Source organism: Vitis vinifera, chromosome 5 (genome assembly GCF_030704535.1).
Source record: "Vitis vinifera cultivar Pinot Noir 40024 chromosome 5, ASM3070453v1".
Lineage (NCBI taxonomy): Eukaryota > Viridiplantae > Streptophyta > Magnoliopsida > Vitales > Vitaceae > Vitis > Vitis vinifera.
The window spans coordinates 17449235-17475181 of record NC_081809.1 but is presented as its reverse complement, the minus strand read 5'-3'; the positions used below and the strand labels follow the sequence as shown (position 1 = coordinate 17475181).

Here is a 25947-nt window from a genome sequence, read left to right as displayed (position 1 = left end):
ACAGACTTAAGCAGTCGCCTAGAGCTTGGTTTGAGCGCTTTGGCAAAGTAATAAAGCATTATGGATATACTCAAAGTCAAGCTAATCACACGATGTTCTACAAACATTCAAATGAAGGTAAAGTAGTCATCTTAATTGTGTATGTTGACGATATTGTGTTAACTGGGGATGATTGCAATGAACTAGAGAAGGTAAAGGGGACACTTGCTGAGGAATTTGAGATTAAAGACCTGGGAGCATTAAAATACTTTCTTGGGATGGAGTTTGCTAGGTCCAAAGAAGGTATCTTTGTAAATCAACGAAAGTATGTTTTTAATCTTCTTGATGAGAGAGATATGTTAGGATGTAAGCCTGCTGAAAAACCTATAGAGCCGAATGTAAAACTGCAGCCTACGAAAGCCAAGAATGTGAAGGACCGGGATCGTTATCAAAGACTTGTTGGGAGATTGATTTACCTATCCCATACACACCCTGACATAGCATTCTCAGTGAGTATGGTTAGTCAGTTTATGCATGTGCCTAGACCAGAGCATTTTGAAATTGTTTACAGGATTCTAAGGTATCTAAAGGGGACACCAGGTAGAGGTCTTCTGTTTAAGTCACGAGGACACCTACAAATTGAAACCTACACCAATGCAAACTGGGCTGGAAGCATAGTGGATCGAAGGTCCACCTCTGGGTACTGTTCATTTGTAAGTGGAAACTTGGTTACGTGGCGAAGTAAAAAACAGAACGTGGTTGCTAGAAGCAGTGCTGAGGCTGAGTTTAGAGTTGTAGCTCATGGTACTTGTGAGATTATGTGGATAAGAAGATTACTAGAAGAGTTAAAGATGACATGTTCATCTCCTATGAAGTTGTATTGTGACAACAAGGCAGCAATTTCAGTAGCTCACAATCCGGTTCTCCATGACCGCACCAAACATGTGGAAGTGGACAAGCAATTCATTAAAGAGAAGATAGACAACAGATTGGTTTGTATGACCTATATCCCTACTGAGGAACAAGTGGCTAATGTCTTCACCAAAGAACTACACAAGAGGCAATTCGACTTTCTAGTTGGCAAGCTAGCTATGGAAGATATCTTTAAGCTAGCTTGAGGAAGAGTGTTGGAAAACCGAAACTGATATGGAAAGAAATAACTTTGCAAAGCTGTAAATTAGCTATTAGTTGTCAATCTTTGTATTTTTAGGAAAGTAATTGTTAGGAGTTATTCTTACCCTTTAATCAGTGATTTAGTTTCCTGATTTGAAGGATTTGTATATGTTGTAAACTTTATAAAAGAATAATCTCAATGAAAGAAAATTATTCCCGCGAAACCCTATTCTTCAAGTTATATATATATATATATATATATATATATATATATTAATTTTTCTCTCTCTCTACATACAAACTAATTCTTGCATCGATATTTATACATAAATGGCTAAGATCATCTGTCTTAGGAAAAAGAAATCTAATCCTTGATATCAGGAGAAAGTCTCTCATAAAATTGGGAAATAAAATTAGAATAGGAAACAATTGTATGCAACTGTGTAGTACAACTATGTGGTACAACTAGAAATATAGTTGGCAGTATAGCTCTAAGGTACAATTATACCTTCCGAATTTCCACATATCTAATAATATTTTTTTTTTATAGGACACATATCTAATAATATAGTATTTGAAGAAAACTTCACCAAAGATTTTAAAATAAAAAACTTGGAATCTAAAGGACTTGGAATTAAAGTGAATAGATCAAAAAGGGACATCTACATTTCACAAAGGAATGTCCTAGATCTTTCTAAAAGAGATGGACATGATATGAGTTTAAAGGAGCGAGACCCTTATTCAATTAACAGGGATAGCAAATGTGCACTAGTAGATGGGACATTTCAGAAGGTGGTGGAAAAGCTTATTTTTATTTTCTATGCTCGACTTTACATTGCCTATCGTGTGGGCCTTGTGAAGGAATTTATTCATGAACTTTTTTCATCTCATATGGGAAGTAGTTCTTAGGATCTTCAATACATGAAATCTATTCTTGGAACCTAATAAAGACATGCATGATCGCCCAAGGATAGAGACAACACTGTTGTAGATCTCTGGTTTTATGAATGAAGATATTTGCTCATGCGTTATTGCATTTTGCTGGCACTGATCTAATGGTTTGGTGAAGCAAGAGACCAACGGTTGTTGCCAGGTCTAGGGAGAAGTAAAATGCATAGTGATACTCAAGGTTCTTGTGAATTCATTTGTCTGAAAAGCACAAAGAATGGATTGTGGTCTACCAGAAATCTGCTATGGATGTCCACCATTCCAATAAGGAATCTATACGACAATATAGCTCTTAATCCAGGTCAGCATGGCACAACTAAACATATCAAGGTTGATAAGCATATTATTAGTGACAAACTGGACACAAGCCTTAATTGTACACCATTTTGGAAAACAGAAAATGATGTAGGACAACCTTAGGATGGTTGCCTACACTCAAGGGTAGGTGGGCTAGGGTTTTATTTTTAGGGTGTAAGAAGAGGAACAAGGAATAAATTTTATGGTAGAGAAAAATATAAGATAAGAAATAGAGAGAGAAAAAACAACGAAGAAAAGATCGAAAACTTTAGAGTCTCACTAAGGTCTTCTAGGAGTCTCACCTATAAGAAAATCAATGGAGTTTCACCATTGAGGGTTGCAATCTTGCAATAAAAGAAAACATAATATTATTAATATCAATCATCCCTTTGATTTACATTGATTAACCTATTTATAGGTTTCTCTAAGAAATCCAGAGTCTACTAGGACTCTAATAACCTATCATGACTCAAATTCTAATTATATTATAACTCAACTAGCTAATCCTAATTAGTCTCCAACAAATACCAACCCTAATTCAATTCTAATTAATATAAATCCTACTTAAAGTTTACTTAGGTCTTTCCTTTCCTCCTTGAATAAACTTTAAAAGGCTTTCCCCCATCAATTCCCTCCGGCTTGGAAGAACTCAACTCCAATGAGTTAGATGCTTGATACAATTCATGGAGATTGGGATTAAGCTTCTAAAAATCCGTTTTCGCAATCCATGTATTTTTAAAGTGTGGTTTGCCTCGCCATTTCACCAAAATTTTTTGGTATCCACCTTGTTGAGTAAAAACAAGTTAACCATCAAGAACATACTTAATCTCAGGACGTAGGCTAAGAGCAGGTGGTAATTGAAGATCCAACTCTTCACTTACATCGTTGTGATGGCCATGGTAGATACACAAATCTTTTACAATAAATATTGGACTAAAATGCAAGTCTGAAGGGAGCTCTAACAAATAAGCCTTCTCACCCAACTGCTTTAATACCCGAAATGGACCCATTTTCTTAGCTTGAAGCTTTTGACATGTGCTCAGATGAAATCTTTCTGGACATAGACGAACTATCACTAGATCACCTTCTTGAAACTGAATATTTTGATGTGCATCTGCTGACTCTTTATAGTTTTCATTGCTTATTTTGATTTTTTCTCGTAGCTTTTCATGTATATCTCGTATATGACGTGCAAATGCATCACCATCTTGGTTAGTGTGAACAAAAGTAGGTAATGGTATAAGATCAACAAGTTGCTTAGGTTTCAACCCTTATGCCACTTCAAAAGGTGAGTACCCAGTTGTACTATTAGTGGAGCTGTTGAAAGCAAACTCGGCTTGTGGTAAGACATTGTCCCAATTTCTCAACTGATCTCTCACAATGCATCTCAAAAGATTACCAAGACTGCGATTCACAATTTTTGTTTGTCCATCAATTTGAGGATGAAAAGAACTTGAAAATTTTAATTGAGTACCTAGCTTGGCCCATAAGGTTTCTCAAAAATAGCTCATAAAATTGACATCGCAATAAAAACAATGGATTGTGGTAATCCATGCAATCGAACTACTTCTATAAAGAACAAGGCAGCAACATAAGAAGCATCTGAAGTCTTCTTACATGGGATAAAATGTGTCATTTTGGAAAATCTGTCAACTACAACAAATATAGAATCAAAACCTCGCTGTGTCCTTGGTAATCCAAGTACAAAATCCATGCTCAAGTCTTCCCAAGCTTTGGATGGAATTGGTAAAGGTGTATATAACCCTGTATTTCGCTTTGAACCTTTTCCTACTTGACATGCTCGACATTGTTTGATAACCTTCCAAACATCCTTCTTTAAACTAGGCCAAAAGAAGTGATCTTCCACCAAAGCAATGGTCTTATCTTGTCCAAAATGTCCATCCATTCCGCTTCCATGAAGTTCCCATATGACATGATCACGTAGAGACGTCCTTGGTAAGCATAAATGATTTTTATAAAACAAGCACCCTTCTAGCATATCATCAAGTATTGGAATTGGAAATCAATACTTGATTGTGATTTTGTTGATTGCACGACTATCCACACACATCCACCATGATCCATCTTTCTTTGGTATTAATATGGCAAGAACTCCACAAGGACTTAGGCTTTCACGAATAAAGCCTTTAGTAAGTAACTCATCAACTTGCCTTTTCAATTCAGCATGTTTTGTTAGATTCATTCCGTAGGCTAGTAAATTTGGTAATGATGCACCGGGAATCAAATCAATGGCATGTTGTATGTCACGCATAGGAGGAAGTTGATTAGGTAACTCTGCAGGCCACAAGTCAGAAAAGTCATCAAGGATTTTATGTATGTTTGCTAGATATTCCTTACTCTTTAAATTCTTCCACTTCCCGAGCCATTAAAGCAAAAATAACTTTAGTTTCCATGCTCCCTATTTCTAATTGACACATAGTAAGTACCTTTTTTGGTTATGCCTCCTCTGACTTCTTAATTGGAGGGACTTCTTTCATTGGACAAAGGATCTTCTTACGTCCATCGTGTATGAGAGCATATGTATTTTCATAGTTGTCATGTTGAACTCTTCTATCAAAAAGCCAACGTCTTCCAAGTAAAATATGACTTACTTTTATGGGTAAAACCTCACACCATACAGACTCTTCAAAGTCCTTACCAAAAAGGAATATTACTAAGTAGCGAAAACTTACTGAGATAGAGGTGTCATTAACTCATGCTACTCTGAATGGATTTGGATGTCTCTCTATTTTAAGGTTTAGCTTCTCAACAAGTTCTTGCGAAGCTATGTTCAAACTGCTACCTCCATCAATAATCATGGTGCATAATCTCCCTTGGCAAGAAATACGTGTCTGAAAAATGCTAGTACGTTACCAATCTTCTTCTCCTTTTACCTTTGGGACAGCTAATAAAGGTCGTGCTACAAGACTATGTCCTTTTGTCATACCATCATAGTAGTCACATTCTTCACTAAGTTCATCTTCATTGTAAGTCTCTTATTCTTTTAAGTAACTCTCCAATTCAGATTCCGGTTCTTCAATACAAAAGTGTAAACCTTTGGTCCCACACAACAGCATAATGACCATGCCTACCACACTTAAAGCATAAAGGAGTCACGTCTACTTTTCCATCTCCAGTACTCATTGAAGTTTTACCCTTATTACCATCTTTATGAGCTACATTCGAAGTCTGTTGATGCCTCCGCCATTCACATGATTAGAAGTTCCAAAGCTTTATGTGCTTAAAAGTTTGCTTGTTGTGTCCTGTTGGAGAAAGTGCTCCCAATTTGTGAACTTGGACGCCTAGGAACCCAAAATTTGAGGACTTCTTCTATTTTGAGGGCTAGTTGATAAACATCATCTACGGTATAAGTGTGTGTAGCTATCGTCTCAAGTTGAATCTTCATTCGAAGTCTAGCTTTGTAATGGGCTGCAAGTTGAGCATCACTTTCCCGTACTTGATTTCAAATGCTCGGTTCCTGGAATTCTTCTGTATATTCTTCAACGGACTTGATACCTTGTTTAAGGGAAAACAATTTTGCATACATAAGTTGTTCATAATCAGTTGGGAGAAATTGTTCCTTCATCTTCAACTTCATCTCATCCCATGTGTCAATAGGTGGTCGGCCAGTTCTATGAACTTGATTCTCAATATTATGCCACCATAGATGTGTTGCTCCTTTCAATTTTGCCTTCACAAAACGAACTCTTATATTTTAGGGCATTGCATACCAATCAAATAATCTTCCATTGACATAATCCAATCAAGAAAAGCTGTTGGATTTAGTTTTCTGTAAAATTCAGCAACTTCAAGACGTACCTTTTTTGTCGCGTCATCGTCTAGCTCAAGAAGTTCGGCCCTTCTTTGATTCTCCATCATGAAATTGTCTTATTTTTCACGTGATCGACTTGGCGATTGTCTAAATTGATGATTTGCAATCCCATCTTCAATTGGTCGTTTTTCTTGACTCTTTTCTAATAACTGCATGATCTCATCAAGTTTGCTACTTAGTTGTATTATAGCATCTTGATAGGATTGTTGTGTGGCTGAAATTTCCTCCAAGCATATTGTAGCAGCATCTTGATTGCTAGAAGTTTTTTTGGAACTCATGCTTGCATAAGTTGCTCCACTCCTTAATTACATATGCCTTCAAGCCAAGAACTTTGGCTCTAATACCAAAATTAATGTAGGACAACCCTAGGATGGTTGCCTACACTCAAGGGTAGGTGGGCTAGGGTTTTAGTTTTAGGGTGTAAGAAGAGGAACAAAGAATAAATTTTATGGTAGAGAAAAATATAAGATAAGAAATAGAGAGAAAGAAAAAACAACAAAGAAAATATCGAAAACCTTAGAGTCTCGCTAAGGCCTTCTAGGAGTCTCGCCTAGAAGAAAATCAATGGAGTCTCACCATTGAGGATTGCAATCTTGCAATGAAAGAAAACATAATATTATTAATATCAATCATCCCTTTGATTTACATTGATTAGCTTATTTATAGGCTTCTCTAAGAAATCCAAAATTTACTATGACTCTAATAACCTATTATGATTCTAATTCTAATTATAAAATCCAAAGTCTACTAAGACTCTAATAACCTATCATGACTCAAATTCTAATTATATTATAACTCAACTAGTTAATCCTAATTAGACTCCAACAAATACCAATCCTAATTCAATTCTAATTAATATAAATCCTACTTAAAGTTTACTTAGGTCTTCCCTTTCCTCCTTTAATAAACTTTAAAAGGCTTTCCCCCATCAGAAATCAGTACAACTTTTTATCAAAGGAGTTGCAAACCGGACTTCTTACACTATGCAAACTGCACATGTATGATAACTGTTCACCATTGGTGTGATATAGATAGAAGGAGAGAAAAGAAAGAGGAGGACCCCTATAGCCCTCTATTTATTCTCTCTCAACCTCTTTGTTCTTAGTCTACCATCTAGACAAACCAGCGTAAAAATGTACAATCAAATCTGTAGAGAAAAATTAAAATCCAAAAGATATAAGGGAGAAATAATTACAATAATATCAGGAGCATCAGCTTGCTGACACATGACCCAAGGAACCCCAGCATCAAGCTCAAGAGCCATTCTAGCAGCCCATTTAACATAGTCCTTCCCTCTCTGACCAAATGAGCTTTCAACATTTCCATATTCATTCTCAATCTGATAAAAATCCACCATGGTTATGACATACAAATTGAAAATGTATTATTTTAAAGAAAATAACCACATTAATATTAATGCATAGTAAGTCTAAGTGTGAAAAACTAATAACAAAAATTAAAATATCTGGCCTGCACAAAGCTCAGGATATAAAACTGTAGACTTTAACCGAACAACCTTAGAAAATCCAAACATGCTGCTTATTTCATGTTCATGTTAAACTTTCAGAAGTTATTGTACAACCTGCAACATGATAATTGGACCACCTTGCCAAGAGAAAAGCATTTCCTTCTGCATCAGATCCACTATCTTTTTAACAAATCGCTGCATTTCATCCTGCAAAATGTAAGCCATTATCAAACTTTTGATGGTAACCACCAATATTAATATAAATTTTCAAACATCCAGACACCATTAACTCAATTCTGAGAAGTTCACTTAATAATACAAGTAAACTACAGTCTATAGACTCCCTACTTCACTTTCAAATATATTTAAAGATTTCCCAAGTTATAAGTATGTATGTGAAAGAATCCAATCAAAAAAAAAGTATGTATGTGAAAGAAGACTGAAGAAGAGATGTTTTTTCAGAAGAAAATAGAAGAGAAGTAAGGTGGAATGTAAAAAGAAATGAAAAAAAGAAGATAAAAACTTAAAGATTGGGTTGGAAACTTCTAAGGGTAAGATCTGCCCATGAACAGTAAAAAACAATGAACTCAATTCTCAGAGCATTCAGCTAGCTAGTCGCTCATCCTACACAGTTCACAATGATTTATCTAGTGCATACAGGGAGAGAACTTTACAGAACCTATGGAGGGACAGTCCTTCTGAAAGCCCTAGAACTATGGCCTTACATCTCCAAGCACTACATCAAAAGATTTGCATTTCTTAGCAAAAACAAAACAAAACTAACGAGGTAAATATTCAAAATTCCACAATTTTCATTGGGTGAGGCCTTTCAATTAAAGAAATATATTTTTTTTTGAATAGAAACAACCACCTTAATTTATCATAAAAAGATAAGTAGAAGAAGGACAAGCAATCCTTCAAGAATGTACAGAAAATGTTAAAAAATAACAAACTGTCAAGCCCCACTAGGGGAAAGAAATACAAAGGAGAAATAAAGCACACTCAAGGGGGAAGAGAGTCTCCGACAAAGGAGGCCAAATACCTAGCTCCTTTTTTGGCTAACTAGTCTACAACTTGGTTAGATGAACAAGAAACCGAAGACAGGGAGCAACCCAACTCACTGACAACCAAGGACAAAAATTTTGCGATATTTCAAAGAAATTTCAGCGAAATATCAGGTATTGGCCATGGCCAAAACGAAACACAGCACCAAAATCTCGACTGACCGACGTTTCAAGAAAATCAACAAAAAATCAGCAATAAATCACTAATATATCAGTGCAAATCAAAAAATCAGCAAAGCAGCAAAGTTTCCATCCCTCGGCATAAAAAATTGGCTATTTATCAAGGAAAAATCGGCAATTTTGCCGATTATTTCAGTGGCTTAAAGTGCACTTTATTTTGTGCCAAGGATTGAATCTGGCCTCATCCAACAGCCAAAATCATGCCCGTGTATTTTAAAGGTGCTCCAACGATCAAAAAGCATGATCAAACGGGGCAAGATTAAATCCGGCCTTAATCTAACGATCAGAATCACGCCTATGTTTTTTAAAGTTGATCCCAACAGTCAAATACCTAATTCAAGGGCCAAGATTAAATCTGGCCTTGACCCAACAGTTGGGATGTGATTCCAACAGTTATTTGAAGATTCAATGGTCAAATTTCATCCAAATTTTGACCCAACAGCCACAAATGAATTCTAACGTTAAAATGATCATCCAATAGTTATTTTGACCCAAATTTTTCTATAAATACTTCATTCTCAATCGATTTCATCCATAATTCAATTGAAAGTATTTTGGTTTCATATTACTCAAATTTTATTTGTGATTATTCTCAATATTTTATAAATTTGGCAATTTGGTGTTCAAGTGGTGCATTAACTCCAAATCAAGGTTGATCAATTACATTAAAGTATCGGGTATGTTCTTAATTCAATTTAAAGTATGTAATTAGTAGAAAATTAATAATTTAAATGATTGAAATTATTAATTTTTTTTAATAATTTTATAAACTAATATATATGATGCATCATATGAAACCAAGACCAACATAGCTTAACTCGCAAGTGACTTAAGTTCCATACAAAATACCAGGGTTCAAGTCCTAGTGGCGTACTTTGGGTTTATAATTTTTCTAATCTTCATGTAAGTGAATCCCACATTGGAAATGGGAAGCAAAATGAAGATATATTTAAGAAGGGATGCTCCCATTTTGTGCACTATTGAGGCACGGATTGGGCTACAATAAGTTGGGTCGGATGCGTTTAAGGCTTGTTTCAATTTCAAAATTTTAAATGAAAGGGAAACATTGATGTGGCAATTGGCGTGGCACCGATTTATCTGCAATATCGTCAAAATATCAGTAATTGAAAAAATATCGTCGAAATATCAACAATAAATGGAGAAAAAAACTGAAAAATCGTATGGTCGATATATCCATCCCATATTTGTGTTAGGCCCGGCCGATATGCTAATACATCGCCAATATTTTAGTGATATATAGTGAAATTTTCGTCCCTAGGTGGGAGTGGCGTAGCGGGACAAGATCCTGTTTGGAAGCATTGCACAAATAATAAAAGAAACAAATTTATGTGTTAAGATTAAATTAAAGTTCTCTAACATTAGAATAGAAACATATGTATAAAATTTTTAAAAATAGAAGTATTACCAATTCAAAAGTGCTCCAATTTCTCTCACATCCCAAAGCACTATAAGTAAGGCTAAGGACTCGAATAGCAAACTTTTGCAACTACGATGTTGAACCCTCCAAAACACATCCACCAACATGTAAGACTTCTTAATATTCGAGAATCAATTGCAACACAACTGCCAAATTCGCCTATTGCTTGGTTATATGAGTCCAACTAAATGTCAGCTTTAAAACGTTCTTAATAATCCAACATCTTATCCAGGCATTCAAATAATCCCTTCCTCACCTCATCTACATTAGAGAACTTATCTTCATATCGCAATTGAGGATTAAGATAATAACCTGCTGCATGTAAATGTCGATGAAGTTGCGAAGTCCATCTTGCATCTATTTTTCTCCAAATTGGGCTATATTTTCTCTCCATGCCTCCACAATTAATTGCAATCTTCTTCTTTGCTAAATCCATCAACTCATAAATATAACCCATGGTTGGCCTTTCCCCTGAATCAACCTCTCTCAAGACACTAACTAATGGAATAGTAGTCTTTATACAAAAAGCAACATGAGGCCAAAAATTTGGATCAAACACCATTGTACTTAAGGCTTTTACACCTTCTACCTTTTTGGCCTATGTACTTGAACACCATTTTTCAAAGGAGAACATTGCTATAAGAGTTTGCTTTTGCTTATAAAGACTTTGGAGAGTAAGAAATGCAGTAGCAAATAGTGTAATTGTTGGACGAATAAGTTCATGGTTTTTTGTAAATGTTCTCATCAAGTTAAGAACCCTAGTATGTCAATATATGAACTTCACTATTTGCCTAGCTTGTAAAAGTGTATTAGCATGAACATTTAGCTTTCGAACATCCTCCAAGATCAAATCAATTCAATGAGCAGCATAAAGAGTCCACCACAATCTTCTCCTCTTTTCCATAAGCCTTGTTCCAGCATTCACATAATTAGAGGCATTATCAGTGATATCTTGCACAACATTCTCCTCTCCAATTTCTTCAACCACCTCATCAAGATATTTGAACATCAATTCTTCATTTTTTATTGTATCAGATACATCAATTGATTTCATAAACCATGTGCCAACAAGACTATTCACAAAAAATTTATAAGACACCTACTCTTTCCATCTATCCAACTATCTAACATAATTGAACCTCCATATTGCTTCCAAGCTTTTTTGCGTTCTCCCATCATGATATTTATGTCATTCACCTCTTCTTTAAAAATCCATGTCCTCAATTCATGCATAAATGGATGCTTAAACCCAGGCTTAAAATTTGCAATAGCATCAATCATAGGAACCCAATAAGGATCATTCACCATATTGAATGGGAGCCTTTTTAGTACATAAATCGACCAATTTTTCTACACACTTCCTTCCTTTCTTCTTGCTTCCATTTGGAATTCAAAGCATTTTGTCTAGGTTATAAAGTGGTGAATTTATCCATGGGTCTCCTAGGTAAAGGTTCCCCACTCCCACTCCCTAATGTCCCCATTGTTTTAGAAAAGGCACTCTCATGCGTTGAAGTTAGACCCATACCAATTTCTTGGAGCAATTCATTTTTTTTTTTTTTATCCTTATAATTGGCCAATGCCTTCTTACATTCTAATCTAGCATCTTCACTAACTTTGTTGCATGGTTCATACCATAATGATTTCCGACTAAGTTATGTTTAAGTCTATTTACTCCTCTTGTGCATCTTTGATTACAAAATTTACATCTTATATATTTCTCGTCAGAAACTTCAATAGCATACTTCCACACAAAATCTTTTCATGAAGTTCTTGAATTGGAGGAACTCATTCTAAAAATAATAATAATAATAATAATAATAATAATCAAATTTTTATATATAATAATATAATTGATTGAGCAAAAGTAGCAAGATATAATTGACTTGAAATTTAATTTTAAAATTTTTGATTTAAAATTTCAAAAGTAAATAACATAAATAAAATTTTTTCAAAATTGAAGAAAATATTTTTTTCCAAAAATCATTGTTCACTGTTCACGGTCATTGTTCACTATTGGGTGTTATTTTTTTTTTTTTGTAAAAAAATAGAACAATGAATGTGGTAGAATTTTAAGAGAAATCGGATTAGTGAACAAGGTAGAAATTTTGCGTGGAGTAAAAATAAAATGAAGTAAAAAAATTAAGTGGAGTCAGACTAGTGAATAGTGAGCAATGTTGTAGAAATTGGGAATGGAGTTGTTTGAAAATTAAAATAAAGTAAAAATCGGGAATGGAGTTGTCAGAATAGTGGATGTGCAATGAAATCAAAGTGAAAACTTTTAGCTTTGCAAGTGAGAATGAAAGTGAGAGAAAAGAGAGAAGAGCATAAAAAAAAATCAAAAACTGGTCATGAAATCAAAACTAAGAGAAAATAAAGAAAGGGATATGAGGATCAGTCTCACACCAACCTGTGGAGAATCTGAAGAGAAAGCAACAGTTGTCTTCACACAGCATCGTTGCCGAATGTATAGGGCAACAAGAAGATGTCGAAAAAGACTCAAAGTGAGAAAGGAGTTGCAATTTCGTCGTCTTTTCTTCGATATTCGGCTCATCGAAGATAGAGAGAACTAAGGTTAGGTTTCTCCTTCAAAATCATTTTTTATTTGCTCTCTAGTGGGTTTTTGGGGTTTAATAGGGGTTTTTCCTTCAATATTTTTTTGTTTTTATTGGCCATCTCAACAAACGAAAAAGTTCCCGCTTCACTGAGGGAGGCATCAAAGGCGTGCTGTCACGGACTTAGTCGTTCACTAAGCCCGTGCGGCACTTAGACAAGTCAAGACGCTTGATCTTGCTAAGTCAGCCTTGCTCCCCCAATGCTTAACTTGCTAGGCTAAGACACTCACGACTCAAAAGCTTAAGAAGCTTGGTAGGCAACTCCTTGAAGAATGGAAGTTCTATTAACTCAAGAAAGCCTTTACAAGTGCTTGGAAGCTCACTTGCTTGATTAGGAAGTGATTTGGGTGGTGCCTTGGCCAAATGAGGCCCTCACCTATTTATAGGCACCAATGGAACTCTCTAGAACCTTAGAGGGTTCCTTACAAATCAAGAATATTCTAGAACCCCCTACACTAATCTATGTACAACCCTATGTACAAGAATATGCAAGAGATCTTTAGAATCTTCTAGAAAGCCTTGGACTCCTCTCATGCCTTCCACCATAGTGTAGAGATGTGTGGACATCTCTAGGCATTTCTAGAACCTTCCACACTCTTCCCACCAATGGCTTAGTGTAGATGGCTCCAGGAGTCTCCAGAAGCTTCCCTCCTCCTATATAAGCCCATGGGGAGGGTCATTTGAAGCATCCTGTGACAGTGCGCCTCAAAAGCGCTTAAGGGAAAAAAGCATGCTCCTTTTATGTTTTGTGTTTTGCGTTTTTTTTCCAACGCCTTGCCTTAAAGCGAGCCTTAACATTTGTCAAGAAAATGCCTTTCAAAACCCTGTATGAAACTACTAGATTTGCAACCAATTACATTGCTCTAAGAGGGGCAATTTGAAGAAATTGTTTATGAGTGATGAATGGGCACAACTTAAGCTAAGTCAGACAAAAATCAAACAAGAAATGGAGAAATTAATGGTCGAGCATCCTTATTGGGACAAAATGGCAAAAGTAGTTTCACTATATGAGCCACTATATGTGGTGCTTCGACTTGTGGATTCAAAAGTTGTTCCTATAATACCCTATATGTATAATGCAAGTGATGAAAAAGAACTTCATTCATCTACATGCTAGAGAATGGATGTTCCAAACAATAAAAGATCGTGGGGAGAAAACATTCAAACATCCCCTTAATGCAACAGGTAATTTAGTACTATCTATCTTCATAAGTTGTTATTTTTGAATTATATGATTTTCTCTTACAAAATACTAATTCTATTAGTTGTTGTAGCATACTTTTTAAATCCCAGGTTTTAGTACAAGCCTAGAGTTGGTAGCGATCTTGAGCTACTTCAAGCTATCCATGAGATTTTTGCTAGATTAGATCTGATGGCCAAAACATTTGGTCAATTTGGAAATGAGGTAAACTAAAAAATGTTATATTATCCGATCCAATTAAACAATAATTTTATTCAACATTTTATCTCAACATTTAGTAACAATATGATATTAATATATTGAATATTGAACATTGAATGAATAGCTTGCACTCTTTCAAGATACGACGAGAGGATTCGGTAATTGCATGGCGATCATAGCAAGGTTACAAATGGTCCCCAATGAGTACCATTTGTTAATAGAAAACTAAATTCATTATCATTATGTAGAGATTTACAACGTAGGACAATTATGAATTTGGTCGCACCTCTTTCTAGTTGGTTAATTGTGCAAATGACATAAAAAATGGTTGCTTTCTCGAAGGGGAGAGGAGTGTCGAAGGGTGGTAAGAGTTGGTCTGCAGTGGAATCTAAGACGTTCGAAATCTCCATTGAAGGGGTTCGAGGCAAACAAAGAGGGATTATTTTGGAAATGAGCAAAGGCTTTTCCTCTTGGATAAAATTTGGAGAAAAGAGCTTAAGTTATCTGTTGGAAGGTGTAGAAGACTGGTGCAGAGGAGAGTCAAGCTCAAAGTGTCTTAAAGTTTGGGAAGAATGAGGAAGAAAGCATAGGCTGGAGTGTCATTCAAATGAAGCTGGTAGGTTTTTGCTTTGCTCGGTGAGGGATTTGGAAGCTAAGAGGTTTTCTCTCATGTTTCCATAAGGAAAAGGCTTAGTAGGAAGGTGGCTTCTGCTGGCTCAGAAGTTAAGGGCCCTTAGAGTTAGCACTCCAGCTTTGAGCAAAGGTGAGTTTGGTACTTCCAACTCTGAAAAGCATAGTTATAGTGTCAAGGGAAAAGAAAAAGGGAAAGGAGTATATGTAGAAGTCGTGAGAGCCAAGACAGGGGAATTAGGGGATTCTTTGTGGGTGCATGTTGGGGACCGTGACCTACTCAGTAGGGAACAACAGCTTAGTCGTTGCCTGGTAGAATGCTTTGGAGACAGTTTTGAGTTAGTTCCTCCTTTAACCTTCTTGAAGGAGTGGGCGTATAAAAGGTGGTCTCTCAAGGGAGGTTTAAAAAATTCCAGGTTGGGTGCCCTTGTGTTGTTCGAATTTGAAAATAAAGTTGAAGCGGCTTTGGTGCTCTTAAGGGGTAGCAGATGTTTTAAGGAGAGAGAGTTTCCCCTGCATAAATGGGGACCTGAAGTGGGGTGTTTTAGGAATGGGAGTCATGCCAAGGAAGTTTGGGTGAAAGTCGTCGGACTTCCACTTCACCTTTGGAGTAGAGAGGTGTTCAAGAGTATTGGAGAGAGATGTAGGGGTTTCTTAGCTGTTGATGAGGAAACAACTTTTTTCTCACAGTTGTAGTGGGCTCGTATCTTGGTGAGAGCCTCTGGGAAGAATAGACCAGGTACTTTGTAGGTGGCAACCGGGAATTTTTGTTGGATGGCTAGTCTATGGTGGGAAACTCCCCCATGGTTCTCCCAGGTAGTGACAAGGTCCGCCTGGTATAAAGATGAGAGGCGGGAGGTCAGGGATGAGGGTGGGGGTGATACACGTGCCAGTGTTAGCGTGCAAGATGTTCAAAATTTTCAAATTGATATGCAGTCTCGAGGGACAGATGAGCAAGTTGTCTGTGGCAAAAGGCATAGGTATGCAGTGGTTGCAGAGGGTAAGCTGCCTAGTGCAGCTAAGTTGGACTCATCTGACTGTGGGTCTAGGCCTAGAAAAAAATGTTGGGAAGGCTTTTAAAGATAAAGACGTTTTGGGCTTAAGTGGTGAAGTGGTTTGGGCCAAAGGCCCATCGTCCATTAGCATAGAAGAGGCGGGCCTGGGTGGGCCTCCTAGGCCCACTTTTAATAAGGTTGTCACGTGCTTGTTCTCGGCTAGGGCTCCGTTTGTTCCCGTAGGGGGTGATGGGGGAATGGATTTGGAGCTCTTGGCTGTTGAAGTAACAGTCGTCGGGGAGTTGTTGTCGCGTCGTTTGATGGCCACCGACGAGGCTTTGATGGAGGAGGCATCCAAGTATTCCGTTGATCATAAATCTTCTTTGTCTTTGGGGCTTCGGAGATCCTCTTCTTCTTCTCCTCTCTAGGGCCACGTCAAAGCTATAGGGGTGTCGGAGGGGAATTCTAGTGGTGCGGAAGGGGAGTTCTGTCGGATTCCGCTGTGTGTAGTGCGGAATGGAGTTGTATCGGCTCTCGGTGGCTGGAGTGAGCCTTCTTGGGGTTCGGTTGACCCTGAGAGAGGGAATGGTTTAGCACTTGTCACGGTTGGGTCGGAGCTTGCGAGTCCCTTTGAGAAATGGAGTGACTATCACCTAGAAGAAGGGAGGCAAGATGAAGGGTGGAGTTCAAGCTGTCTCGCGATGTTTATTCGCTGCTTGGGTATGCCGACGGAAGGTTTCGAATACGAAATTTTGTACCTCTTAAGGAGAATGAAGGGGAGAATTGAGAAAAATGGTAAGGAAGGGGTGTCTAGGAAGACGAGTTTAAAATCTTCAAAATCCAATAGGGAACTCAAGAAGCTGGAGTGGACTATAAGCTATAAGAAAGCAAAAATGGGTTTTAGCGTGGGTATTTTTGGAAGGGCTTCTGGATCAGGGTGCAAATGAAGATAAGAATTTTATCATGGAATGTTAGAGGGGCTAATGATAGGGATAAAAGGAAGATTATCAAGTCAGTCATCAAATCCCAAAGAGTGGACATGGTTTGTTTACAGGAAACTAAAATTAAAGAAATGACTACGGGACTTGTTCATAGTCTAGGGGTGGGAAGACATCTAGACTGGAGAGCAGTCAATTCTAGGGGTGGAACTGGTGGTATTCTGGTGTTCTAGGATAACAGACTGGTGGAGTTGGTTGGCTTGGAAGAAGGGGTTTTCTCAATTTCGTGCAAGTTCAAAAATTGTGTGGATGGTATAGTGTGGGTGTTCACTGGAGTGTATGAGCCGGTCTGCAGTAGTGATAGAGAAGATTTCTAGGAGGAACTTGGATCAGTAAAAGGTTTACGGAGTGACCCATGGTGTGTGGGAGGGGATTTCAATTTGGCAAGGTTTCCAGAGGAGCGCAGTAGGGGAGGTGGGCTTATTGCTTCAATGAGGAGATTCTCAGAAGTGATAGAGGATTTAGAGTTGAGGGATTTTCCTTTGACGGGGGGCCCGTTTACGTGGAGAGGAGGCTTGAATAACCAGACCTAGTCTAGGCTTGACCGGTTCTTAGTGACAAACAACTAGGATAGCCTTTTCAATGAGGTTGTGTAGGGAATTCTCCCCAAACCAATCTCAGATCACTTCCCGGTCCTCCTAGAAGGAGGAGGTTTGAAGAGGGGACCTTCCCCTTTCAGATTTGAGAATATGTGGTTGAAGAAGGAGGGTTTCAAAGAGAAGATGAAGATGTGGTGGGGGAGTTTAAAATTTACAGGGACATTCAGTTTTATCTTAGATGCAAAATTGAGGGCTCTTAAAAATATTTTGAAGAATTGGAATAAAGAAGAGTTTGGTCTCATTGAGACTAAAAAGGGTGAAGCTCTCAGGCAGGTTGAGTATTGGGATGAAAAGGAGAAATGTGCAGCCTTAAATCTGGAAGAGTGTGAAGCAAGAAAAGAGGCAAGGGAGTCTTATAAGTCTTGGGTGTTAAGGGAAGAGATCTCATGGATGGCGAAAAAGGGGGACAATAATACCAGATTTTTTCATAGGATAGCGAATGCTCATAGTAGAAGAAACAAGTTATCCAAGTTGAAAGTAAATGGTTGTTGGTACTCAGAGGAGAATAATTTAAAAACTAGTGTGGTGGGGGCGTTTCAAAAGCTGTATTCAAAAGAAGAGAGGTCGAGTCCTAGTATTGACGGGCTGTCCTTTATGGGGTTAGCTAGCAGTGAGGCTGAGGGGTTGGAGATTCCTTTTTCGGAAGAAGAGGTGTTTACAACTCTTTCAGATCTAGGCAAAGACAAAGCCCCCGAGCCGGATGGATTTACCATGGCTTTTTGGCTTTTTTGTTGGAATGTGGTGAAGGTTGAGATTATGGGCCTTTTTAGAGAATTTCGTGAAAGGGACAGATTTGTAAAATCTCTAAATGTCACCTTCTTGGTTTTAGTCCCAAAGAAGGGAGGTGCACAAGATTTGAAAGATTTCAGGCCGATTAGCCTTGTGGGAAGCCTTTACAAGTTGTTAACCAAGGTGTTGGTAAATAGAATCAAGAAGGTTATGGAAAAAGTGATTTCGGAACCACAAAATGCCTTTGTGAAGGGTAGACAAATCCTAGATGCAGTTTTGATTGCAAATGAGGCTGTGGATTCTAGGTTGAAAAGCAATCAAGGGGGTGTGTTGTACAAGTTGGATATAGAGAAGGCCTATGATCATGTCAGCTGGAAGTTGTTGGCAGTGCTTAAAAAAATGGGCTTTGGGGAGAGATGGATTAAGTGGATAGAGTGGTGTATCTCTACTGTGAGATTTTCTGTTCTTATAAATGGCTCTCCCTCCGGTTTTTTCCAAAGTTCAAGGGGTTTAAGACAAGGAGACCCCATCTCCCCTTATCTGTTTGTGATAACTATGGAGGTATTTAGTTGCTTATTGAGAAGGGCTATTAGTGGGGGCTTTCTATCAGGGTGGAGGGTAAGAGGTCGGGGAGGTGAGGGGATTCTAATATCTCACTTGCTATTTGCGGATGACATCTTGGTGTTTTGTGAGGAGTCTTAGGATCATTTGACGCATCTAAGCTGGCTTCTCATGTGGTTTGAGGCTTGCTCAGGGTTGAGAGTTAACTTGGAGAAGAGTGAGAATATCCCGATGGGGAGGGTGCATGATATAGAGGATTTGGCATCGGAATTGGGCTGTAAAGTGGGTGGTCTGCCTTCCTGTTATCTAGATCTGCCTTTGGGGGCACCCTTTAAATTAGAGGTGGTATGGGATGGAGTTGAAGAGAGGTTTCGAAAAAGGCTTGCTATGTGGAAGAGACAATATATATCAAAAGGAGGAAGACTCACCCTTATCTGGAGCATTCTTTCTAGCATGCCTGTTTACTTCATGTTGCTCTTTTATTTGCCCAGAAAAGTAAGGCTGAGGTTGGAGAAGATTCAGAGGGATTTTCTGTGGGGTGGAGGAGCTCTAGAGCAGAGGCCACATTTTGTTAGATGGAACTTGGTTTGTTTGGAAAGAAAGAAAGGTGGGTTGGGTGTGAGAAATTTAGCTTTGATGAATAAAGCTCTCTTGAGTAAGTGGAATTGGCGTTTTGCCATTCAAAGTGAGGCTTTGTGGAAGCAAGTGATCAGTCACAAATATGGTGTAAAGGAGGAGGGATGGTGTACTCGGGCCGTAAGTGGGAGGCATGGTGTAGGGCTCAAGAAAGCTATTAGAAAGGAGTAGTTGGGTATGTATAGCAATTTAGCCTACCGCATGGGTAGTGGTAGGAGAGTGAGATTCTGGCAAGACAAGTGGTGTGGGGATGAGCATCTTTGCGAGTCTTTCCCTTCTTTATTCGCCATCTCCCTGGCTAAAGACGCCTGAGTATCGGATGTGTGGAACCCAGATGGTGTAGAGGGTGGTTGGACCCCTCTTTTCTCAAGGGCGTTTAATGATTAGGAGATTGACATGGTGGAGTGTTTTATGCTAAAAATCCAAGCCTTTAGAGTGCAAAGGGAGGACGAGGATAAAGTGGTGTGGACAGCATCAAGAAGTGGAGCTTTCTCGGTCAAGTCGCTTTATTCTATTCTGGAGCCCAGAGGTTCTTCTTTGTTCCCTTATGGTAGTATTTGGAGGGCAAATGTACCCCCTAAGGTAGCTTTCTTCGCTTGGGAGGCCTCCTGGGGCAAAATCTTAACTTTGGAGCAACTACAGAGGAGGGGGTACTCTTTGGCAAATAGGTGTTTTCTTTGCCTTTCTGAAGTAGAAACGGTGGATCACCTTTTACTTCATTGTGTTAAGATGCGAGCATTATGGAATCTATGGAATCTTTTTTTCTCCCTTTTTGGTGTGGCTTGGGTTCTCTCTGGTTCAGTTAAGGAAACTCTCCTTATGTGGCATAGAGCATTTGTGGGGAAAACCCGTAAAAAGGCATGGCAAATGGTCCCCTTATGTATTTTTTGGTTAGTCTAGAAGGAAAGAAATTTGTTGGCTTTTGGGAATGAGGTGTTTTCACTCCAAAGGCTAAAATATTATTTTGTATGTAATCTTTGGGCTTTGGTTAGGGTGTTTATAGTTTTGAGCCCTTCTTCTCTAGGCTCCAAGTAAGGGTAGGGGTTGTTGTTTATTTCCTCTTCCCTTGGTTTCGAGTTTGTGGGCTACTTTTGTATACTCCCTGTATACCTTGAGGGCACTAGTTTGGTGTTTCCTCTTTCTGTTTAATATTATTCTCTTTATCTATCAAAAAAAAAAATTATAAATTTGGTCGCAACTGAATGATGGTTCATGGATGGAAATCATACGCCTACATTGAGAAAGTTGGTCATCAAAGTTCTATCACAAACTGCATCATTTTCTACCTATAAGAGAAACTAGAGCACATTCGCTCTCATCCACATAAGCAACGAAATCATCTGGCTTACCCCTAACTACAACAATTAGTTTTTTTTTATTATAACATGAAACTAAAGCTAAGTGATATGAAGGTAGAAAATAATAAAGTTGTTGAAAAAGATTACCTTACTCTCTTTGACATTTTAGCGGAGATGGGTGAAGAAGAGGATAATCAATTGTTTCAATGGATCAAGCCTCTATACTCAGATGATGACGTTATAAATCCCGATCCTCGAATTGTCGCTCATGATCGAGAATTTGGTGTTGATGTTGAACAAGTGTTATCTGAAGAAGTTCATAATGAGAGTTTTAGCAAAGACACTGAGGATTCATTTAAGGCAACATTAAATTCACAATATTCAGTTGCCTCCAAAAGTGTTGGACAAAGTAACAGACCTAGTGTTGTTAGTACTTTTACTTCTGGTTATGATGCTTCAAGAAGTGAAACTAATGATGAAGGTGATGATAATATGAGAAATGATGAAGGGGACTATTAAAGCCATAGGATTTTTAGGAGTTTTGAATTTAAAATAAAAACAAAAGACAAGGTTTGACTTAGTCCAACTATTCTAGGTTGTTTAGTTTGGATTAGTCCTGGTGTGTTTAAATTTGAATTTTTTTTGTTTGAATTAGAGAGAATATCGAATGATATTCAGTAGGTTGGTTGGTTGCTAAATTCAGGGATTGTTTTGAATATTTAAGTTTTGGATGTAAACCTAATTTAATTAATAAAGTATTATCCAATTTCTCTTCCAAATCCAATATGGTATCAAAGCCCACGATCTAAACCGGAAAAGTTAAACATGGTGAAAACCGCAATGATTGGCGAACATCCACCTAGCTCTTCGGAGGTGACCTCCGATTATTCTCTTGTCAATTCTAAAGATAATGGCGATTCTGAGAATTTCGTTCACTACATTATTATCCACAAATTAAATGGCAAGAATTATCTCCAATGGTTTTAATTAGTAGTGATGTGTCATAGGCAAAGACGATTACATCACAAGCATGAAGACAATCCTAACGAAAAACGATGCATCTCACAAAACCTGGTTTTTCGACAACAATATGATTGTCTTGGCTTACTAATTCCATGGGGACAAACGTAGGCCAGACATTCCTATTCTACAAGACGGCAAAAGAAATCTAGGATGTAGCCAAGGAGACGTTTTCAAACAGTAAAAATACGGCGGAGTTATCCAAAATCAAAAGCCAACTTCTAGAATTACAACAAAGGGACCTTAGAGTGACCCAATACTTCAACATTCTCTCTCGATATTGGCAACAACTGGATGTGTTCAAGAACTGGAATGGGATTGCGTTGGAAACAACATCAAATATAAAAAAATTGTGGAAAAAGAAAGGATCTTCACATTCTTGGTCGGACTCAATAAGAATCTCGATGAAGTTTGAGGAAAGGTTCTTAGCACCAAGCCACTCCCATCACTTCAAGAGGCATGTTCTAAAGTCTGACGAGAAGAGAGTCAAAAGAAGGTCATGATGAAGGACCACACCTCGTCATAATCCTTTCCAAGCAATGACATATCAGCCTTAGCCACCGGGGAACAGAATTCTCAACACTTTGATTCACAAAGGAGATCCAACAAGTTGTGGTGTGATCATTGTAATCAAGTTGCTCACACTTGAGAAACCTGTTGGAAAATTCATGGGAATCCACACAATTGGAAAAGTAACAGAACACAGGAAAACAAACCTTGAGATTATCATGCCACCAATGATGAACTACCACAATCCAATAACTTAACAGACAAAACACCTTTCAACCAAGAACAAATGGAGCTACTTCAGAAACTCCTCACATGTGATCCTTCAAGTACCTCCACTGTAGGATCAAGTTCCATTCCCCAAAAAGGTGTATGTTCCAAAGCTTTGAATGTTTTTTCAAAGTCAAACCCTTGGATTTTTTACTCCGATGCAGCCGATCACATGATCAATGAAATAACTCTCTTTGACTATTATCAGCCTTGTTCTGAGAGTTATAAAATTAACACAATTGATAGTTGTTTCTCACTAGTGGCCCGTAAAGGGACTGTCATTCCTCCAAATAACTTTAGATTGCTCTCTATTCTTCATGTTCCCAAGCTTATGTATAACGTGCTCTCTATAAGCAAAGTCACCAAAGATCTAAACTGTGTTACTAAATTAGTTCCTAATTATTGTGAATTTCAGAAGGAGACGCTCAGAATGCAAGTTGCAATGTTCTTTCCTTTTTTACAAATTCCAATTATCATGAAATAATAGCTTGGCACTTTAGGTTAGGCCACCCAAGCTTTCCATATTTGAAAAAGTCGTTTCCATCATTATTCAGAAATAAAAACTTAGTCATTTCATTGTAAATTCTGTCAATTGTCAAAATTCTTATGTTTCACAACCTTATCAAAAATATCATCCTTTTTCGCTCATACATGGTTATGGGGACCATCTAAGATTAGCAACATAACAAGCTCTAAGTGTTTTATTTCATTTATTTATAATCATACATGAATATGTTGGGTGTATTTGTTAAAAGAAAAATCTAAAGCAAAAGAGATTTTCAAAAATTTTAATGTCATGATTAACACTCAATTTCAAACCAAAATCCAAATTTTTCGCACTGACAATGGTACTGAATACTTTAACTCAATCCTTAGACCCTATTTTAATGAACATGGCATCATTCATCAAAGCTCATGCATTGCTACACCACAACAAAATGGAATTTCAAAAAGAAAAGATCATTATCTGTTAGAAGTTGCTAAATCCTTTATGTTCATGACAAACGTTCCTAAATATTTTTAAGGGGAAGTCGTTCTCACTGCATCATACTTGATAAACAAAAAGCCCACTAGAGTATTACAATACCAAACTCCCATTGAAGTCCTAAAAAATTGCTACCCTAACATTCGGCTAGTGTCATCCCTTCCACCAAAAATTTTTGGTTGCAGCATTTTTGTCAACACTCATGCTTAAAACAGAATGAAACTAGATCCAAGAGCCCTCAAATGTCGTTTCCTGGGATACTCTTCAACCCAAAAAGGTTATAAATGTTACTCACCAATCATAAAAAGGTTTTTTTGTTTCCATGGATGTAACATTCTCTGAACATCAAGATTATTTTCCCAAACTCAGCTTCAAGGGGAGATTTCAGGAAATTCCAACCAAGATCAATTTTGGGATATTGCTCTTCCAGCCCATATTGCTCATCCAGCAACCAATATTGCTCTTCCAGCACCAGTTTTCGAATCTACCACCTCAACAGCCCCTGTAACATCAGGTAATTCCAGCCCTAGAACCACTGTTGTTCCCTTTGAATCAGATTCTGCACCCAATCTTCCAGCAGCTTCAACCCTAGAGCTTTAGGTCTATTCCAGAAGAAAAGTTGCCAGGGATATACAAACTCCCATGCCCTCAGCTCACAACCAGTTAACTGAACCAAATCTGGATCCTCATGACCAGAATTTAGGTAACACAATAACAGATACTAATCCGATTGTATTAGATGATTTGGATGTTACAATTGCGTTTTGGAAAGGGGTTAGATCATGTACTACACCTCCCATTGCTGATTTTGTTTCCTATGAAAAATTATCTCCACAATTTTGAGCATTTACTACTAATCTTTCTAATGTTGATATATCCAGGGACATTCATGAGGAATTACAACATCCAAACTGGAAGGCAGCCATGCACGAGGAGATTAGAGCTCTCGAGAAAAATGGAACCTCGGAATTTAACAAAATTGCCTATGGGAAAATCTACTATCGGATGCAAGTAGATTTTCAATGTGAAACATAAAATTGACGAGAACATTGACAGATACAAGGCAAGATCGATAGTTAAAGGATTTACGCAAACATATGGAGTAGATCATCAGGAAACATTTGCTTTAATTACAAAACTCAACACTATTCGAGTTCTACTTTCCATTACAGTCAACAATGATTGGCCTCTTCATCAGTTAGACGTAAAAAATGCATTCCTGGATGGTGATCTCAATAAAGAAGTCTGTATGGATATTCCACCAGGATTCAAAGATGATAAAAAAAATAATTGAGTGTGCAAGTTAAAAAAAAAAATTGTATGGCCTAAAGCAATTTCCTAGGGTCTGGTTTGATCGTTTTACTTCATCTGTTATGAAACCTGGGTACAATCAAGGACAATCTGATCATACAATGTTATTCAAACATTCATCAGATATGAAGATAGTCATTCTTATCGTTTATGTGGACAACATAATTCTTACAGGTGATGATGAAGCAAAAATGATAAATCTGAAAAACACCCTCTCTCGAGAATTTGAAATCAAACACTTAGGAGCTCTTAGGTACTTCCTTGGCATGGAGGTGGCTCAAACTTCAAGTGAAATATCAGTCTCTCAACGAAAATATGTGTTTTTTCTTCTGGAGGAAACCGGTATGCTCAAATGTAGACCAACAGACACACCTATGGAGCAGAATAGCAAGCTTAGTGATGAAGAAGAAATCCCTCCAGTTGACAATGGTCAACACCAGAGGCTAGTTGCGAAGTTAATCTATTTATCCCATACTAGGTCAAACATAGCCTTTCTTGTTAGTGTAGTTAGTCAATTCATGCACGCTCCCACTGAAAATGACACTTGGAATACCAGATGACGAATCAAAGTATGTTCTAACGCAAATTAGGCAAGTTCCGTGAATGATAGCAGGTCCACCTCAGGCTATTCTACATACATATGGGATCATTTGGTTACCTAGAGAAGCAAGAAGCAGTCCGTAGTGGCTTGAAGTAGTGCGGATGCTAAGTTCCAGGCTATTGCACTTGGTGAATGTGAAGGACTATGGCTAAAACGTGTGATACAGAAGTTGAAGATTTCAACCAAGTTTCCAATGAAAATGTTTTGTGACAATCAAGCAGTCATCAACATCTCCTGTAATTCGGTTCATAATGACAAAACCAAGCATGTGGAAACAAACTAACATTTCATAATGGAGAAAGTTGAGAATGGGGAGTTTTTACTGCAGTACCCACCTACTAAGCTTCAAACTGCAAACATTCTTACAAAAGCTCTACCAAGACAGCATTTTCATTCTCTTATAAGCAAACTAGGAATGATCAATATCCCTTCCTCAGTTTGAGGGGGTGTGTTGAAGCCATAGCATTTTTACAA

General features: G+C 37.8%; 1 protein-coding gene across 3 annotated transcripts in view; it reads right to left on the bottom strand.

The window, feature by feature from the left end:
- Positions 1-25947, bottom strand: part of LOC100250380 (beta-galactosidase 9) — a 152041-nt gene that overhangs the window by 87584 nt on the left and 38510 nt on the right. For 2 of the 3 annotated variants that reach the window (XM_002263349.4, XM_059736995.1), the window contains 2 exons: positions 7752-7844; positions 7365-7508 (listed from right to left, as the gene is read on the bottom strand). In XM_002263349.4, coding sequence (XP_002263385.1) covers positions 7365-7508; positions 7752-7844 — 237 coding nt within the window. Of the gene's footprint in view, positions 1-7364; positions 7509-7751; positions 7845-20926; positions 21006-25947 lie in introns of those variants that run through there. The other variant, XM_010652015.3, reaches the window with a different exon arrangement.